This window comes from Carcharhinus amblyrhynchos, chromosome 3 (assembly GCF_965287045.1).
Source record: "Carcharhinus amblyrhynchos chromosome 3, sCarAmb.v2.hapA, whole genome shotgun sequence".
Classification (NCBI taxonomy): Eukaryota; Metazoa; Chordata; class Chondrichthyes; order Carcharhiniformes; family Carcharhinidae; genus Carcharhinus; species Carcharhinus amblyrhynchos.
This window is the reverse complement of record NC_137326.1, coordinates 26,926,920-26,945,078: the sequence shown is the minus strand read 5'-3', so window position 1 is coordinate 26,945,078 and position 18,159 is coordinate 26,926,920. Positions and strand designations below refer to the sequence as shown.

Sequence of the window (18,159 nt, the reverse complement as noted above, 5' to 3'; positions counted from 1 at the left end):
TCCTGATAATCTTCATCCCAGAGTACTTAAGGAAATGGCCCTAGAAATAGTGGATCCATTGGTGGCTATTTTCCAAAATTCTTTCGACTCTGGATTGGTTCCTACAGACTAACATAAGCCTGTTATTCAAAAAGGGAGGTAGAGAGAAAACAGGGAACTATATACCAGTGAGCCTAACGTCAGTACTGGGGAAATTGCTACAGTCTATTATCAAGGATTTCATAACTTTACATTTGGAAGGCAGTGGTATAATCAGACAAAGTCAGCACGGATTTACCAAAGGAAAATCATGCTTGATGAATTCTTTGAAGATGTAACTAGTACAGTTACCAAGAAGGACCAGTGGATGTAGTTTATTTAGACTTTCAGGAGCTTCCAACAAGGTCTCATGTAACAGACTACTATTTAAAGTTAAATCACATGGGATTGCAGGTAATGTCTTGAGATGTGTAGAAAGCTGGTTAGCAGATAGGAATCAAAGAGTTGGCATAAATAGGTATTTTTCTGATTAGCAGTCAGTGACTAGTGGGGTTCCAGAGGGATCTGTGCTAGGACACCAATTGTTCATATTCTATATTAATAATTGGAAGGAGGAACTGAATGTATTATCTCCAAATTTGCAGATGATACAAAGTTGGGTGGGAGGGCGAGCTGTGAGGAGCTTCAGCATGATTTAGACAGGCTGAGTGTGTGGGCATCTGCATGGCAGATGCAGTATAATGAGGATAAATATGACACCCACTTTGGTAGCAATAATAGGAAGACAGATTATTACTTGAATGGGTGTAAAGGAAGGGATGTGGATACTCAACAAGGCATTGGAGTCCTCGTGCATCAGTCACTGAAAGTAAGCATGCAGGTACAGCAGGCAGTAAAGAAGGCAAATGGTATGTTGGCCTTCACAGCGAGAGAATTTGAGTATAGGGATAGGGATGTTTTGCTGCATTGTATAAGGCGTTGATGAGGCCACAGCTGGAGAATTATGTGCAGTTTTGATGTCCTTATCTGAGGAAGGATGTCCTTGCTATAGAGGAAGTACAGTGAAGGTTTATCAGGTTGATTACTGGGATGACAGGTCTGTCATATGAGGAGAGACTAAATTGTTTAGGATTATATTCACTGGAGTTTAGAAGAGTGAGAAAGGATCTCATAAAAACTTACAAAATTCTAACAGGGAAAGACAGGGTAGATTCAGATAGAATGTTCCCAATGGTGGGGGAATCCAGAACTAGGGGTCATAGTTTGAAGATAAGGGGTAAACCTTTTAGAACTGAGGGGAGGAGTAATTTCTTCACTCAGAGGGTGGGTGAATGTGTGGAATTCATTACCACAGTTGAGATCGAAGTGTTGTGTGATTTCAAGTAGAAACTAGATATAGCTCTTGGGGCTAAAGGGATCAAGGAATATGGGAGGAAGGCAGGAAAGAGGATATTGAATTTGATGATCAGCCATGATCAAAATGAATAGCGGAGAAGGCTCAAGGAGCTGACTGACCATCTCTAATTTCTAAATTTCTATTATGCATTCTATCAGAGGCACTTGGCAATTTGCCAAGTATTTTGTTTAGAAATGCTGAAAAATTAATCTTAGGGTTCATTAGAGGTTTTATTTTGGGCAAATTTTGAAAAATGCTCTTCAATTAAAAACAGTCACCAACTCCTGCCTGAGAGGTTACATATTTCAGGACTCCTTCAGATCTATCAAGATATCTAAACCACATCTTCAAAAGGCCAATGGTCTGTTCAAAGGTGGGCCTTGTGGTAATTTGGCAGTCTTGTACATATCATCTATCTGTTGTTACAAATGCATTCAGGATTTAGAAGCCATATCAGTGTCCTTGTCTCTCAGGTTCCAGTCACAAAGACCTTGAACAGTTGAGGAAATTGGGAATGTCAAAGGTTGGAGGAGTTGTGGCAGTTTTCTAGAAACCTCACACACTTCTGCATGATTCGCTCACAGTCATCTCAGAGAACTTGAATATTAAGCAAATAGAACCCATTCCTGTTCACAAAAGCACTTGGTTGCTCTGAGGGAACACAAATAGCCAGGTGAGCACAATCAATGACGCCTTGACCTGAGGAAATCCAGCCTTCACCCTGAAGCCAACTACCCTCTCGAGCTGACTGATCTGATCACTTGTGAATTTGATATATTGGCCTGCCCAAAAGTGAAACAGTAACCTCCTCAGTGGAGTACCAGCCGTTGACTGAGAAATGTCCCACAGCTTTCCTGATGATCCAGGGAATGGACCACAGGCAAAAAGATTGAGCACCAATGTCACATTTAAGGCTACAGAAATTGGGTACCCACCAATTCTCACAGGTTCAATTCTACTCAGGCGTATCACAGAGTTCCTCCACCACCTCCTCAAGAGGTGCAGTGTTCAGAGTCATTAGTACTCAGACATTGCAATGAAGCTGAACTTTTTGACGATATACTTTTGGGAAAATATGATGTCGCCACATTGATACAATCTGCTTGTCCACACCCATTAGCTTCCTCAAACTACTGAAGCTCTCCTAGCTAGTGCACATGCACACCATGTAGCTGCATCCCATTCTCTTGCTATTCTGAGGACTGTAAGTATTGACCTCATAGCCTGATGAAGTCTCCACTGTGATGTGTCTCTCAAGAATTTTGCCATGCCTCAGTGGCTGCTGTGCACTTAGAAGATACATTTCCACTTATAGGACTTCATCATAGTTCAATTGACTGCAGTGCCTCCAAACTTAATGGTGTCACTTCTTCAAGATGCAATATGTAGACAGCTTCAAAGTTTGGCTGCTATGTCCCTCCACAGATCAATTTCCACTGAGATCTTGCCTCTTTGGAGTAGACAAGAGTATGAGCCTCCATACATTCCATGCACTGTTGATCAAATCAGGTAAAATAAGAAAATACCCAGCAATTGGCTGTTTATTGACCTTAACTACCTGTCTGCTGCAATGTGTCTGTCATGGATTACTGGCTCCTTTGTCTACATTCCCACTTTCACGCTGCTGGTAAAATTCTGTCCATTGGATGAAGAAAGTAATGAGCAAAATTATTTAAATGAGTTTAGATTTCAATCAATAAAATTAATCATTAGCTAATTAAATAGAAATCAAGACTAGTCTAAAAAAAAATTTAAGATCAGTGTTTCACAGGAGGAAATTAAAAACACAGGGCTTTGCTGGGGTAATTGAAATAATTAAAAATGTGTACTATATTTGGAAAAATTAAATAAATATCAGGGATTTGCTGGGGAAAATTAATTAGTAAAAACCATAACTTCTCCAGGAAAAGAATGATGATTCAGGATTTCATTGTAATGAGTGAAGAGCCATTACTGAGAATGGGGGTATTTGTGCAGTCTCCTCTTTCAGTTAGCTGTTTAATTATGCAACACATTCACAATTTGATGTGGCAGCACCATTTAAAGGAATCATCAACTACTTGTCTGAAAAGGTGGTCGAGGCAGATTTGATTGTGGATTTAAAAAAGGCATTGGATAAATATTTGAAGGAAAACAAATTACAGGGATATGGGAAAAAGACAAGGAGTGAGAGTAGAGTGTCAGCAAGGACATAATGATTGAATGGACTCTTTCTGTGCTGTAAGCATTCCATGATTCTATCATCATTCATGTTATGTAACAGTTTTATGTGAAGTCTAATCTAGCACTATTTATTTACTGAGTGCTTCCGCAAGTTTTCATCAATATCTGTATCACTCACCATTCCTTCATTGTACTTTCTAAAAGGGCATTGAACTTTTATATTTAACGAGAGTTACTTAGCATCTATTCAAAGTTGTAAGAAAGTAGCCAATTTATAGACATGGTTTTGGTTTATGGTAAGAAATACCTTGAAAAAAAGAAAAATAAATCATTACATTGTTGTGCGATATATTACAAAATCAGGATATTCCGGAGTTGTCAATGTTAATTTAATAAAAACAGATACTTACTGAATTCCAAAAGAAATGAGTGACACACCCACAACCAGGATGTCCAACAAGTTGAAATAATTTCTACAGAAAGAACCTTTGTGTAAAAATGCTCCATATGTCATCATCTGAAGAAGTAAAGCAAGGAAAGGTATAAAATGGAAATAAAAGTTTGAATATTTGCAATGTCTGTCTAGCATTATTTATTATCTGTCCCTACCATTTGAATAATTTGTTTCTTTTAGAATGCATGCATACATAGAGAATAACACTAGCAACTGAAGACCAGAAATACTGAATCTTCAATTTTCCTTGTTCTTCCACTGATTGCTATGACTTCAGCTGTCTAAGCCCTAAACTCTCATATCCCCTCCCAAAACCTCTCAACCTTTTTCCTATAAGCCAACATATTTGACCAAACAACACCTTATTATTTCCTTCTGTTATCAGTGGCAATTAGGTGAGAATGCTAAAGCAAAATACCTTGAAGATATTGTACTAGGTTATTGGGAGTGCTGCATATACAAAAGTTGTTGTCGTGGTTGAATACATCAGTTGAAGTAATGCAAGGACAAATTTTATTGGTTCTTTCATTGTAATGTCAATTTTTGACTATTAGAAAGGTACACTTAATGAGGAGAGTTTTAACCACACAGGATGGGCAGATGAAGGTTGAGTTAATTCAAAGATAGGAAACCCAACCCCAACCCAACTTTACTTCCAGTTTTAATCAGGACAGGCAACAAACATTCACTCCAGATCTGTGTCCCTATTTTGAATATTTCAATAATATGTGCCTCAGATTTTAGCTCTGTTTTAGACTTAATGGTTGCAGGCTGGGATTCCCAGGAAATAAGAAACACAAAGCCAAAGGGAGCATGAACAGCCAGATACATCAGATAAGTGTCATTTCCCAGCATTGCTTGTGAGCCTGAAGGAACAGAAGTGCTTTCTCTGGCCTCACCAATCAAACTGTTTCCCTGGGATGAGCCACCATGGTCTATCATGGCCTTCCTCCTACATTCTGCCTGTGATTTATCCACAGCCATCTTTCCTAGCCCCCATTCTTTTTCTTAATTTTTTCATGGGATGTGGACTTCACTGGCTGAGACAGCATTTGTTGCCCATCCCTAATTTATTTTGAGGGGGCAGTTAAGAGTCAATCGCATTGTTTGTACTGCTCCTTCCCTGCTCTCTATACACATGCCTCCCCAGCAATCTATCCACATTATCAACTTCTCTCCCATCCTACCCCTAAATACACTCCGAAGGCACATTATTTTCCTCTATTCCTTTCTTTGCAATGCTCCTCAGCTGTAGCCTGGTACTGTCAGTCCTCAATCTGGTTAGCTGTTGCATGGGAAACAAAATCCAAAACGCAAATCCTAATTGCAGCATATCTGAAAAACCAGTAACTCAGAGGTTTACGACTGTTACATCACTGTTATATCACTCTCATGCACTCCCTCTGGGGTCAGTGACTCAGAATAATTAAAATATAACTGCAAATTAAACATCTCAAAGGTCAATTACAAAGTTTACTCTTCAAACAGCTGTGTAATTAGTGATTAAATAACATTCACACCATTAATCTGAATCAAGCATTATATTCTACAGTTATATACAAATTTCTGCCATAAAAAGAACACATCAGACTTTACATTTATTTTCAGATGCATTTAAAGTAACTATTTGTCAATGACACTTTCCTTCTGTTAAATAGAAGGCCTGGACCATTTCCAAGCCAAGCTTTGTGATGTTTTCTCAAGCTTCAAATAAGCCTTTGCTCTTATTACTACAGATGTGGAGACTTAATTAAGGAAAATAACTAAATGCCTTAAGTTGCATTTGCAATGAACCTTGCATTGCTAATTGTTAAAACTGAAATTCTGGAAACACTCAGCATCCGTGGAGAGAGAAATAGATTTCATGTTTTAGGTCTCATAGGTTACCGCTCCATCATTTTCAATTTTTATTTCAGATTTCCAGCATCTGTGGTACCATCCTCTTGCAGTGTTAGCTGTTTTGTTGTAAATTGTTGACATTAAAAAATGTACCGAAAACGGAATATCAACATTTTAGCACTGTGATTTTTGTAGCCTGGTCATGCTGGCATTGACTCATCAAGAAGATGATCACCATACTTAAATAAAACAACCACGCTCACACAAAGAAAAGTTAGAAATGCTTATTATTGAGATAAATTGAGGCAGTAATTAGCAAACTTATAGGTTCTTGGCATTCAAAAATGGAGTGCATCATAGATCAAGTACTAAAGCAGGGGTGGTCTTCTGAACCTTTATAAAGTTCTGGTCAGGTCAAAACTAGAGTGCTGTGTTCAATTCTGGTCCCTGCACTTCAGGAAGGGTATGAGGGTTCTTGCAAATCTACCTGAATGCTTTCAGAAATGAAGAATCTTCGTTACAATGTTAGGTTGAAGAAGCTAGGATTGTCCTTCTTAGAGTAAAAGTGATTGAGGGGAAATTTGATAGAGGTGCACAGATCATGGCAGGTTTAGATAAGGAAAACAAAGTAAAACTGTTCCTGTTTGCCATCTGAACAAGAACTAGGGAATACAGATTTAAGGTTTTGGGCAAGAGTTACAGGGGGAATGTGAGGAAGAACTTCTTTGTGCAGTGAGTGGTAATGACCTGGAACTTGTTGTCTACAAGTGTGGTGGGAATAGAGATGGTAAACAATTTTTTTAAAAAAGTTTACTTGCACTTGAGCAAAACAAATTTACTGGGTTATTGAAATAAAGCTGGGGAATGGGACTGATTGGATTGCTCTACAGAGATCATGCCAAATTACCTCCTCCTGTGTCATAATGACACTATTTATTGGAAACTGATAGAGAGGTTTATAGATACCTTTACCATGCATCTGTGAGTTGGTGTTAATTGCATACAGCATCCCCCATTTAATTGCACAACAGTTAATCACTTAATCATCTGAACAACATAAAATACTGTAGCCAGAACTTTTCTCAATTTTTTTATATTAGTTGAACATTTGTACATTTACAACTTATCTTGTATGGAGCTTGGGTTGTCAGGTTTCTACAAGTTTGTTTTAATATTTTACATCAATTTAGTGTCACTACTTGGTCAATAACAATGGGAAAGATCCAGATACATTGCAGATCTTACATTAATATAGAATATGTGGCAATATAGAATCTGAGGTATAGTTTCAGTTAATATCAAAACATATCCAGATAGTGAACAAAAGCAGTGACATCAGCAAAAGAGAGTGGGATCTCAGGTTTAACTAGTATATGATGCATCCAGTGAAAAGTCAACTGTTAAAATTTTAAGTTCAAATGTTTATTTTTTATTTGATTATTTATATCGTTTACTTGACCACTTGTCAGTTTCTGTTGTTCAAGAAGAGTTGACAGCTCTTAAATTAAGTGTCAAAAATAATCAGCATTCATAATTTAAATGCACGACATGCATTTAAACAAGCCCTGAGCTCCCTGTAGAGACAACATGATTGAAAGGAAGAGAGTATAATTCAGGATTGTGCTTTTACTAGGCTCTCAAGTGAAGTACTTATGTAAATCTGGTACATGCAACATATACTGATTTAATGGGCAGCACTACAGCAGAAAATTGAATGAATATAATAAAACATTCTATTAAGATGAAAGCATTTTGTTTTCCTGATATTTTATTGAATTATTTTTACATTCTTACATAAACAGCAAATCAAATACAGAAATTTGAATGTTTGACTAAAGGTTGATTCTCCATTCTTTTTCTTGGAATCTCTAAATTGAATAAATGTCCTGACCCGACTTGTTATGCAATTAAATGAAAGATGTTGTCCTTGAGAAAGAGTTTAGAAAATGACATGCATTATTACCTTGATTATTTGTCTTCAGCCTGAAGACTCCAATTTAAAATATACAGTTTGAAAGAATCACAACTACATGATTCATACACCAGCCAGTTATTTAAACTGGCCAATGATAGACTTCATAGTAGTGGATCAGATGTGTCATTCAGTGCAAAAACACTGCCCGGAATAGGTGTACCAAGCATGCTGTCACCTATTGTGTGATTCTGGTGCCAAGAAGGGGTAAATCCATCAGTTATCATACATAGCAATCTTGGACCTTTGTTACCTTTAACACGATTTCAAATGTAAACATACTAGTGAAGACATAATCTGCATAGCCTAGGATCTGTAAAGTAAGCAAATAATTTAAACATTTTACTTTACACAAGATTTCATTAAGAAAGGAGAAACAAACAGCGCATTACCTTGAACAGGATTTCAACAGTAAAGATGGCAGTAAAAGCATAGTCAAAGTAACCAAGAATCTGTAACGGCAGAATATAAATATTCAGGACAAGCTGGAAATAGGTCACCAAAAGTATTAGAGAATTAATATATAGATTTCCAGCACCCTTGGACTGGTGAATGCTATAAAACTTTTAATCACCTAAAAGGTACACCGATTGTCAATCACCATAACTGAAGAAATAGTCTTTGAAAGGAAAATGATGTGTTACATACACATAATCCTGTGAATCTATAGTCCTATTCTAATATATTGATGATGAAGAAATCAAGGGAAAAAAATAAATTAATCATTTGTTCAATACATCTGTCAGGCGTGATATGTTCAAGAATGTGCATTTTTGACTAGAAAACATCTGAGACTAGTGACCTTGTGTAATATTACACTTTTGAATATGTGGATAGTGTGGGAAGATGGAATTGAGATAGAACCTCAGCCATAATCTCAATGAGCATATTAACATACAGATTAGGAGCAGATCATTCGGCCGTCCAAGCCTACTCTGTCATTCAATAAGATCATGACTGATCTGATTGTGGCCTCAATCTACCTATTTTCTTAGCCCTATACCCTTTGGCTCCCTTGTCAATCAAGAATTGGAATCTATCTAACTCAGCCGCAAAAATATTCAATGATGTTGCCTACACTGCTCTCTGGGGAAAACAGTTCCACTGACTTGTGTGCCTTAAATGAATGGCAAAGCAGGATTGAAGGATGAAATGACCTACTCCAGTTCTTATTTGTTATGTTCTTATTAATATTTTGGTAATTTTAACCTAAAAAGAGTGTGATCATAAGAACATAAGAAATAGGAGCAGGAGTAGGCCATCCAGCCCTTCGAGCCTGCCCCGCCATTCAATAAGATCATGGCTGATCTGTCGCTGCTCAGTTCCACGTTCCCGCCCTCTCCTGATCAGACTGGCTACACATTGTACATTGAGAAATAAAACCGAGTGCATAGAATTATAGAGGTTTACATGGAAATAAGCCCTTCGACCCAACATGTCCAATCTGCCTTTTATTTAAACCCCTAAGCTGATCCCATAGAACCATAGAAAATTTACGGCTCAGAAATAGGCCTTTCGGCTCTTCTTGTCTGTGCCGAACCATTTTTTGCCTAGTCCCACTGACCTGCACTTGGACCATATCCCTCCACACCTCTCTCATCCATGTACCTGTCCAAGTTTTTCTTAAATGTTAAAAGTGACCCTGCATTTACCACTTTATCCGGCAGTTCACTCCACACTCCCACCACTCTCTGCGTGAAGAAGTTCCCCCTAATATTCCCTTTAAACTTTTCTCCTTTCACCCTTAACCCATGCCCTCTGGTTTTTTTCTCCTCCAGCCTCAGTGGAAAAAGCCTGCTTGCATTCATTCTATCTATCCCCATCAAAATGTTATACACCTCTATCAAATCTCCCCTCATTCTTCTACTCTCCAAGGAATAAAGTCCTAACCTATTCAATCTCTCTCTGTAACTCAACTTCTCAAGTCCCGGCAACGTCCTCGTGAACCTTCTCTGCACTCTTTCAACCTTATTTACATCTTTCCTGTAACCAGGTGACCAAAACTGTACACAACACTCGAAATTCGGCCTCACCAATGCCTTATATAACCTTACCATAACACTCCAACTTTTAAACTTGACACTCCGATTTATAAAGGCCGATGTCCCAAAAGCACTCTTTACAACCCCATCCACTTTTAGGAAATTCTGTACCTGTATTCCCAGATCCCTCTATTCATCTGCACTCTTCACAGTCCTACCATTTACCCTCTACGTTCTACTTTGGTTTGTCCTTCCGAAGTGCAATACCTCACATATGTCTGCGTTAAATTCCATTTGCCAATTTTCAGCCCATTTTTCTAGTTGGTCCAGATATCTCTGCAAGCTTTGAAAACCTTCCTTACTGTTCACTACACTTCCAATCTTTGTATCATCAGCAAATTTGCTGATCTAAGTTACCACATTATCATTGATATAGATGACAAACAACAATGGACCCAACACCAATCCCTGCAGCACACCACTAGTCACAGGCCTCCACTCAGAGAGGCAATCCTCCACAACCACTCTCTGGCTTCTTCCATTGAGCCAGTGTCTAATCCAATTTACTACCTCCCCATGTATACCTAGCGACTAAACCTTCCTAACTAACCTCCCATGAGGGACCTTATCAAAGGCCTTGCTAAAATCCGGGTAGACAACTTCCACCGCCTTTCCTTTGTTCACTTTCCTGGTAACCTCCTTGAAAAACTCTAATAGATTGATCAAACATGACCTACCACACACAAAGCCATGTTGACTCTCCCTAATAAGTCCCTGTCCATCCAAATATTTGTAGATCCTATCCCTTAGCACACCTTCCAATAACTTGCCCACCACCAACATCAAAATTACTGGCCTATAATTTCCCATATTTCTTTTGGAACCTTTTTTAAACAACGGAACAACATGAGCCACCCTCCAATCATCCGGCACATCCCCTGTGCATCCTGACATTTTAAATACATCTGCCAGAGCCCCTGCACGTTCACTACTAGCCTCCCTTGAGGTCCGTGGGAATAGCCTGTCCGGTCCTGGAGATTTATCCACACTGATTTGCCTCAAGACAGCCAGCACCTCCTCCTCTTTAATCTCTAAAGGTTCCATGACCTCCCTACCTGTCTGCCCTATTTCCGTAGACTCCATGCCCATTTCCTCAGTAAATACGGATGCAAAAAAACCATTTAGTATTTCCCCCATCTCTTTTGGTTCCATACACAGTCTACCACTCTGGTCTTCAAGAGGACCAATTTTATCCCTCACAATCCTTTTGCTCCTAACATACCTATAGAAGCTATTTGGATTTTCCTTCACTCTGTCTGCCAAAGCAACCTCATGTCTTCTTTTAGCCCTCCTGATTTCCCTCTTAAGTAGCTTCTTCCACTTTTTATACTCCTCGAGCATCTGATCTGTTCCTTGCTGCTTGTACATTTCATACAACTCTCTCTTCCTCTTAACCAACGTTACAATCTCCCTCGAGAGCCAAGGTTCCTTATTCCTATTTACTTTGCTTGTAATCCTGACAGGAACATACAAACTCTGCATCCTCAAAATTTCTCCTTTGAAGGCCTCCCACTTTCCATTTACATCCTTACCAGAGAACAGCCTGTGCCAATCCACACTTTCCAGATCCCTTCTCATTTCATCAAATTTGGCCCAATTGCCAGCATTTGGCCCATATCCCACTATATACATTTAACTGTCTCATGGGCTGAAATATTCCATTTTTTGGCAAAGTGTTGTCTTGGGCGGGAAAAGCAGGAGGCTGCCTTGCCAGGTTTTCCTGCTGAATTGTCAAACACTTTATGAAAAAGAAAGGAAGGGGCAGGTCCCATGACATCATGCTTACCAGAGCCCACCTTGCCAACAACTTAGGTTTCTGAAGGATCGGGGTGCTATTTTCAAAGGATGCTCCAATATAAACAAACACCACATGGAACTCCCCGCTCTCCCCACTACCACCACCATGGAGTATCCCCCACCAGGGACACAGAAACCACCCCACTCATGGAACACCCCCAACCCCTCCCCTCCCCACCTCCCCTCTAAAGAATTACAGACTGTTGAGTCTCATGTTAGTGGTAGGGGAACTATTGGAGAAAATTCTGAAGGAGAGAATCTCGCTTGGAAAAGCACAGGTTAACAAGGGATAGTCAGCATGGGCTTTGTCAGAGGGAAGCCTAACAAATTTGATTGAATTTTTCCAAAATGTGATCAAATATGTGGATGAGGGAAGTGCAGTTGATGTAGTTTATATCAACTATATTAATACGGTAGCACAGTGGTTAGCACTGCTGCTTCACAGCTCCAGGGACCTGGGTTCGATTCCCATCTTGGGTCACTGTCTATATGGAGTTTGCACATTCTCCTCGTGTCTGCGTGGGTTTCCTCCAGATGCTCTGGTTTCCTCCCACAGTCCAAAGATGTGCAAGTTAGGTTGTTTGGTCATGCTAAAAATTGCCCTTATGTCCTGAGATGCGTAGGTTAGAACATATGTTTTTATAAGAGTTTTTATAAATACATAAAAAGGAAGAGGCTGGCTAGGGTGAACGTTGGACCCTTAGAGGATGAGAGGGGGGACTTAGTGGTAGGGGATGGGGAAATGGCTGGGGAAATTTTTGTTGCGGTCTTCACGGAGGAGGACGTGAATAATTTGCCGGGTGTTAGCGATGGAAAGATAGTAGGAGTGGAGGGCCTGAATGACATTATTGTTATTAGAGAGGTGGTGCTCGACAGACTGGAGGGACTGATTGTGGACAAATCCCCAGGACCGGATGGAATGCATCCAAGGGTTCTGAAAGAAATGGCAGAGGAGATAGTGGAGGCCTTGGTGATTATTTTCCAAACGTCGCTGGATTCCGGGGAAGCGCCGGAAGATTGGAAAACGGCTAATGTTACGCCGTTGTTTAAGAAGGGTGGCAGGCAAAAGGCGGGGAATTATAGGCCGGTTAGTTTAACGTCTGTTGCAGGAAAAATGTTAGAATCCGTGATCAAGGAGAAAATAGCGAGGCATCTTGAGGAGAATTGTTTGGTAGAGCAGACGCAGCACGGTTTTGTTAAGGGGAAGTCGTGTCTGACAAATTTATTGGAGTTCTATGAGGATGTGTCTAGGGCAGTGGATAGAGGAGAGCCGGTGGATGTGATGTTTCTTGATTTTCAGAAGGCGTTTGACAAGGTGCCTCACAAGAGGTTATTGCAGAAGGTCAGGGGGCGTGGAGTTGAGGGTAAGGTGTTAGCGTGGATAGAGGATTGGCTGTCAAATAGGAGGCAGAGAGTGGGGGTCAATGGGTGCTATTTGGATTGGCGGTTGGTGACTAGTGGAGTGCCCCAGGGGTCGGTGCTGGGGCCTCAGCTATTTACCATTTATATAGATGATCTGGAGGAGGGAACCGAGTGTATGGTGTCGAAATTTGCTGATGACACCAAGATTGGTGGAACGGCAAATTGTGCTGAGGATGTGGAGAGTCTGCAGAAGGATCTAGATAGGCTGGGCAAATGGGTCAGGAACTGGCAAATGGAATTTAATGTTGGCAAATGTGAGGTTGTCCACTTTGGTAGGAATAATGGTAGGAAGGACTATCACTTACGTGGCGAAAAACTGCAGCATGCGACAGTGCAGAGGGACCTGGGGGTCTTTATGCATGAGTCGCGAAAACCCAGCCTGCAGGTGCAGCAGGTGGGCAGGAAGGCAAATGGGATGCTGGCCTTCATAGCGAGGGGGATTGAATATAAAAGTAGGGAGGTCTTGCTGCAACTGTACAGGGCACTGGTGAGGCCGCAGCTGGAGTACTGTGTGCAGTTTTGGTCGCCGCACTTACGCAAGGATATTTTGGCCTTGGAGTGAGTGCAGAGGAGGTTCACTAGGCTGATTCCGGAGTTGAGGGGGTTGAACTATGAGGAGAGGCTGAATAAACTAGGCTTGTACTCGTTAGAGTTTAGAAGAATGAGGGGAGATCTCATTGAGACGTATAAGATGATGAATGGGATGGATAGGATAGAGGTGGAGAGGCTCTTCCCACTCAGAAAGGACAGTAGGACTAGAGGGCACAGCCTCAAGATAAAGGGGGGGGGGGGGCGGTTTAGAACGGAGTTGAGGAGGAACTTCTTCACTCAAAGGGTGGTGAATCTCTGGAATTCTCTGCCCGTTGAAGTGGTGGAGGCTGCCTCGCTCAATATTTTTAAGACACGTGTTGATAGGTTTTTGATAGGCAAGGGGATTAAAGGTTATGGGGAAAGGGCGGGAATGTGGAACTGAGCCATCTCAGATCAGCCGTGATCTTATTGAATGGCGGGGCAGGCTCGAGGGGCTAGATGGCCTACTCCTGCTCCTATTTCTTATGTTCTTATGTTCTTAGAAGGTTGAAGCACATGGAATTCGGAGAAAATTGGCAAGATGGGTCAGAAACTGGCAAGTGATAGGACACAAAGGGTGATGGTAGAAGGCTGTTTGAGTGTTTGGAGGCCAGTGTCCAGTGATGCACCACAAGGTCAAGTGCTGGGACCCTTATTGTTTGTATATACATAAATTATATGATAATGTGGAGGGAATTATAACCAAGTTTGTAGATGACACCAAGATTCATAGGGTGGTTAATAGTGAAGAAGGTGGTTGTAGATTACAGGAAGATACGGATGGGTTGTTCAGATGGGCAGAACAGTGATGGATGGTATTTAACCCTGATAAATGTGAGTAGATGCACTTTGTAAGAAGTAACAAGACAAGGGAGTATTTAATGAATGGCAGGACACAAAGAAGCTCTGAGGAACAAACAGACTTTGGGGTACTTATTCATAGACCCCTGAAAGCAGCAGAGCACATAAATAGAATAGCTAAGAAGGCATATGGGACACTTGCTTTTATCAGTCATAGCATAGAGTAGAAGAGCAAAGAGGGAATGTTGGAGCTGTACAGGACATTGGTTAGGCCATAGCAGGAGTACTGTGTACAGTACCGGTCACCTCCATATTGGAAGGATGTGATTGTATTAGAGAGGGTACAGAGAGGTTTCACCAGTACTTTGCTTGGAATGGAGCTACAAGAAGAAACTGGATAGGCTTGGATTGTCTTCTCTAGAGTGGAGAAGCCTAAATGGGGGCATGATAAATAAGGTTGAAAGAGTGCAGAGAAGGTTCACGAGGATGTTGCCGGGACTTGAGAAGCTGAATTACAGAGAGAAATTAAATAGGTTAGGACTTTATTCCCTGGAGCGTAGAAGAATTAGGGGAGATTTGATAGAGGTGTATAAGATTTTGATGGGGATAGATAGAGTGAATGCAAGCAGGCTTTTTCTACCAAGGCTAGGGGAGAAAAAAAACAGAGGGCATGGGTTAAGGGTGAAAGGAGAAAAGTTTAAAGGGAATATTAGGGGGGGCTTCTTCACGCAGAGAGTGGTGGGAGTGTGGAATGAGCTGCTGGATAAAGTGGTAAATGTGAGGTCACTTTTAACATTTAAGAAAAACTTGGACAGGTACATGGATGAGAGAGGTGTGGAGGGATATGTTCCAAGTGCAGGTTAGTGGGACTAGGCAAAAAGAATGGTTCGGCACAGACAAGGGCCAAAAGGCCTGTTTCTGAGCTGTAATTTTCTATGGTTCTATAATTGAGGTGTATAACATTATGACGGGTATGGATGAGGTGAATAGGAAGCAGCTGTTTCCCCTGGTTGAGGAGTCAATCATGAGGGAGCATAGTTTTAGGGTAAGGGGCAGGAGATTCAGAGAGGATTTGAGAAAACATTTTTTCTCTCAGATGGTGGTGGGAATCTGGAATGCACTACCTGGGAAAATAGTAGTGGCAGCAAACCTTACATCATTTAAAAGGTATTTGGATGAGCACTTGAAGCATCATAACATTCAATTCCATCCTTGGGTGACTGTATGGAATTTGCATGTGCTTGTGTGAGTTTCCTCTGGGTGCTCTGGTTTCCTCCCAGACTCCCAAAAAGTGCAGGATTGGCCTTTAATGTCAGGGGAATTAGTAGGGTAAATTCAGCTCAGGTGACCAAGCTGGGAAAATGTCTTTTCTCATTAATCCTATAGACACCTGCTAATCTTGTTTTTTTTTTAAGAATTTACGCATAATGTTTAATATTAATGACAATGTGGTTTTCTCTTCCCACAAAGGAAATTGGGCTACAGTGCGTATCTCTTCCAGTAGACAGAATTCTTCAAGCAGTGGGATAACTTCACATCACATTCACAAATCATCCTTTCGCAATGGTCAAAGAAGAATCATCTAGGAGTACCATATCTGCAAGACCAGTTATAACTGTCTAATTTGGGATGACAACCAGCTTCTTCTGCTTTCACGTAACAGCAGTCGTGACTAAAACAGCACCAATTCGTGCGATCCCGTGGCCACCCTTTCCCTCCAGTTCCACAGTAACAACCATACATGAGGTAAGAAATAGAGCGGTCAGTGTTGCACCGAATCATTCCGACCAGGTCTAAAATACTTCTTGGTTGCCGTCTTTGATGTTCTTTCGCGGCTGTGACATGCACTGAATGTTTCCAGCATTTTGTGTGAGAAGGTTTTTATTATTTTACATGAAGTTGCTGTAGTTTGTCCCAGTCTGTGAGAACTAAATCTTGTTACTCATTTGTTATTTTGTGTTCATCTCAGGTTCCAACTGTTAACCTCATTAACTTCCCAAATTTCTAACATGATGCAGCTGAAAATGGTTGGGCCTAGGAAATTACCCTGAGTAACTCATACAACAATGTCCCTGGACTGAGATGATTGACCTCCAACAATCACAACCATCTTCCTTAATGCCAGGTGTGACACCAGCCAATAGAGAAGTTACCCCCCAGTTCCCATTGGCTCCAGAACAGAGGTGCTGGAAGAAGTCAGCCAGTCTGCCAGCATTCATTGGGAAAGAAACAGTGCCTCTGGCCTCTTTTAAGGCCAAACCAAATAAACTAACTCAAGTTAAATCAGGACAAAGTAAAAGGGGCAGCTCCCCAAAAGGAAGGGGAACAGCCTGAACAAAATCAAAGTGCAAAGGAAACTCGAAAACATCAAATTGAAATGTGATTATTAGGGTCAATAATGCACCTCAGCCCCTATGGGGCCGAATGGGCATGGAAGGTGTCAACCGCACCCGTGGGACAGAGCCTCTGGCAGACATGCTGAGATTTTCCAGCATCCTCTGTCCTTGTTTCAGATTATACCATCCTCAATATTTTGCCCATTGACTCCATTTGCCACACCAGTCAAATTCTGCCTTGATGTCAAGGGCAATCATTTCCTCCTCACTTCTGGAGTTCAACTCTGTTGTCCGTGTTTGAACCAAAGCTGCAATAAGTTCAGAAGCTAAGTGGCCCTGGCCGAATTTAAACTGAGCATTGGTGAGTAAATCAGTAAGCAGGCCCAGCTCTGACACAGGGTCATCTAGACTCAAAATGTTAGCTCTATTTGCTTCACAGATGCTGTCAGGTCTGCTGAGACTTTCCAACATTTTCAGTTTTTGTTTAGATTTCAGGACTTGGACAACTTAGTCAATAGTTATGCTATCAAGCCACATTGAAGTCACCAACCCAGTGTACATTCTGTGCCCTTCCCAGTGTTTTCTCCAGTTGGTGTTCAATATTAAGTACTGATTCATCAATTGAGGGCAGGATGGGTGCAGTAGGTGGCAACCAGTAGAAGATTTCCTTACTTATGTTTAAGCGAATGCCATGAGATTTCATGGAGTCTGGAATTAATATCACTCCCTCCAAACTGTATACACTGTGTCACTGACTCTGATGTGTATGTCTTGCTGGTGGATAGGACATTCCCAGGGATAGTGATGGTGGTGTCATAGAATCCCTACAGTGCAGAAGGAGCATTTCAGTCCATTAAGTCTGCACCCTACAACACTCCCATCCATACCCTATCCCCCGTAATCCCATGTATTTACCTTGCTAATCCTCTGACTCTAATGGTAATTTAGTATAGCCAATCAACCTAACCCACATCTTTGGAGTGTGGGAGGACACCAAAGCACCCAGAGGAAACACACGCAGACATAGGGACACTGAGGCATTGCCTCTAAGGTATGATTTCAGGAGTATAACTTGTCAGGCTGTTACTTGACTAGTCTTTGTGACAGCTCACCAAATTTTGGCACAAAATCCCAGATGATAGTAAGGAGGACTTTGCAGGATCAATAGGACAGATTGTGTCCTTCTTGTTTCCAGTGTCTGGGCCAATGCTGGATGGTTCTTCCAGTTTGAATCTTAATTGGCTTGTCTGTGGTAGTTTAATATAATTGAGTGTGACTTGCTAAGCCATTTGGGAGAGCAATTAATAATCAACCACACTGATGTTCATCTGGTGTGACATGTAGGCCAGTACAAGTAAGGACTGCAGATTTATTGGGTGGGATGGTGG

The 18,159-nt window shown here is 41.1% G+C and overlaps 2 protein-coding genes across 2 annotated transcripts in view; both read right to left on the bottom strand.

Moving 5' to 3' along the window:
* Positions 1-18,159, bottom strand: part of LOC145337704 (voltage-dependent L-type calcium channel subunit alpha-1D-like) — a 651,603-nt gene that overhangs the window by 211,168 nt on the left and 422,276 nt on the right. The window contains exons 22-23 of the mRNA XM_080182539.1: positions 8,196-8,255; positions 3,949-4,055 (exon numbers count right to left, since the gene is read on the bottom strand). Coding sequence (XP_080038665.1) covers positions 3,949-4,055; positions 8,196-8,255 — 167 coding nt within the window. The remainder of the gene's footprint in view (positions 1-3,948; positions 4,056-8,195; positions 8,256-18,159) is intronic.
* On the bottom strand, positions 15,915-16,217 carry LOC145341580 (group 10 secretory phospholipase A2-like). The gene is given in 1 exon segment (XM_080186555.1): positions 15,915-16,217. A coding segment is annotated over 1 exon segment (303 nt).